General features: G+C 39.7%; 1 protein-coding gene across 1 annotated transcript in view; it reads right to left on the bottom strand.

Moving 5' to 3' along the window:
* Positions 1-1,917, bottom strand: part of LOC114063945 (SUN domain-containing ossification factor-like) — a gene marked incomplete at its 5' end in the record, with an annotated part of 10,425 nt that extends 8,508 nt beyond the window's left edge. The window contains 2 exons of the mRNA XM_027896556.1: positions 1,242-1,338; positions 1,843-1,917. Coding sequence (XP_027752357.1) covers positions 1,242-1,338; positions 1,843-1,917 — 172 coding nt within the window. The remainder of the gene's footprint in view (positions 1-1,241; positions 1,339-1,842) is intronic.
* Between the last annotated feature and the right edge of the window lie 364 nt (positions 1,918-2,281).

Genomic DNA, 2,281 nt, shown 5'->3' with positions numbered 1-2,281 from the left:
CAGGGCCGCTGCCACCGAGCACCACTTGAACAGGTATTCCGAAAAGGTGGAAATGCAGCACACTGCTGCCATGTCACAGCAGTACTGCTCTGTCTCCAGCTCAAACCAGGTCGATGATTCTTCTTCCTGATCATCACTGGACAGCAAGGTTACTGTGGACTGGCTTGTATCTTCTTCATACTCTTGTACAAGCTGAACAATAGGACTTTCTTTAGTCAAATCCACCACCACTTGCTCTTTATCTATCTGTGGAATATCTGTAGTAACAAGTCTACAACAAAAGAGTTAAAGACAGGATGTTAACTCAACAGTTTCCCATGTCTGCTCTGGAAGATTGCAAAAGTAGGATCTTTCAGAAAAATCAGCAAAGCTCAGTCTGGTGACCAAAGGCCAAGTTGGAGACAGTGAGAAATCCTCTAAAGTAGTATTTTCTCTGATGTTCTTCAGTCTCAATTTGCAAACAAATTATTTCAACTCTTGCTTCTGAAACAGAAGCCTTCTCAGTCAGATATTGCCCCTTCCCTCACCCCTGAAAAAAGTCACCATTTCAAATATCACTGAACTCTTCCACAGCAAACATCTTACTTTGCTGCTGCAATGTTCAAATGCAAACGCAGGAAACTCAGCCTTCCCACTGAACTTCCTCAGTCTCTCAACAACAGAGTACTCGAAAACCATAAAACCTCAGAACACAGCACAACTCACATCTTAACACTTAAGAGGTAGAGTCTTGGCTCTAAGTAGCCAAATCAATTCTCACCAATTGTAATTGAGTGGAAAAAAGCGCCCCAGAATCTATACACAACTCCTCTTTCCAACCTAATTCTGTGTATTTGCATATGAATTTTCACTAAGGATAGTCTAGTAAAAATATACGCGTCTCAACATGAATTTTTGCCAGTATAATTTAGTTGAAGTTTAAGCAATACAATTTAATGCCTGATTAGTCTCTCTCACAGGAGACAACCACAAAATCTAGACCAATATTAAGTCAGTTCTGTGCCAAAATAAAACACGTCATAACGTTTTGTTACGGAAATACATATATAAACCATAACTAAACCAATAAATTCCCCTGGTTAGTAACAATACCACACTACAGATTTCACCAAATACCTGCCTTTTCACTTGTTTATGTCTGTATGCCACACCTTTAGCATTCTGGTAGCCAGGATTCCAGACTGGTGCATGTCAGTCTCTGCTAGGAACACATTACAGAAACCCCAGCACCAACCACTTACTCTGGTGAAGGAACAGGCGTTGGTTCCGGCAGTCTCGGTGCAGCTGTTGAAGTTGCAGGAGTGGCAGTGACATTTTCAGACACGCTCTTGTTCCCTGCTGCAGGAAGGAGGTAAATGTGAACATTAAAATTCAAAGACTGTCTTTGTTTCCAAAGAATTTGAAGCTTAGGTTTGTTGTTGGGGTTTTCTTCGATTATTAACTGCCCTATCAAATTCATTGCAGATGTCATTCCAAGTTATTTGAATGAAAGTGCTGTCAGTTTATAAATATGATGTTGTGGACAGTCTCAGAATACTTCCAGCAGCAGGAAATTAGACTTAAACTGGGTAACAAAGAGTAAAGGTCTCTGAACAGCACTGAACAGACCTATGTGTTATCTTTGTATCAGTTCCTTTCTCAGCAAATTTGGCATCTTTGTTCCACTTTTTGCATTAAGTAGGATATGAATTCCATGACACTAATCAGCTGTGCCATAAAAGGTGGAAAAAGTCACTTAAACATAGATCATCCAACTCTTCACAGTAACATTAAACAAGACAACAAGGAGAAATTAAAATTTTACAGAATGTTTTTCATTAAAGAAAACCATCAATAAAATACCTTCTGCTTCAGTTGACTCTTCAGTTTTGGCTCCGAGCATATTAGCAGCAATGTTCACCATACTGAGGATGGCATCTAAAGGAGACAACAGCTACTCAACAAGGACACACTCAGAAATTAGCTGCACTGAGCAATCTGCTATTCTGCAATACTTGCTTGAAAGGAATCACAGTATAAAGACATCAAAAAAGCCTGGTCATTCTATTACGTTGAATGCAGCTGATCCTTTTAAAGGGTAAGTGTGGAAGATATTGTAATGCAATGGTTAAAAGAAAGAGGACAGAAGCAAGAAGAGTTGGTCTCTTGGGAAAGGAGCTGGGAGTAGTAAGATTCAAGGCCTAATAGTGATAACAGGAACATCTGGTGTTTAGCTGGGAGTAATAGATGTAAGTTTGGAATGACCTAATGGTGATAACAGGGACCAGAGTAGAAAATATTT

This window comes from Empidonax traillii, unplaced genomic scaffold (genome assembly GCF_003031625.1).
Source record: "Empidonax traillii isolate 1590-97213 ecotype Southwest subspecies unplaced genomic scaffold, ASM303162v1 scaffold502:size815047, whole genome shotgun sequence".
Taxonomy (NCBI): Eukaryota; Metazoa; Chordata; class Aves; order Passeriformes; family Tyrannidae; genus Empidonax; species Empidonax traillii.
This window is presented reverse-complemented; position numbering and strand designations above follow the sequence as displayed.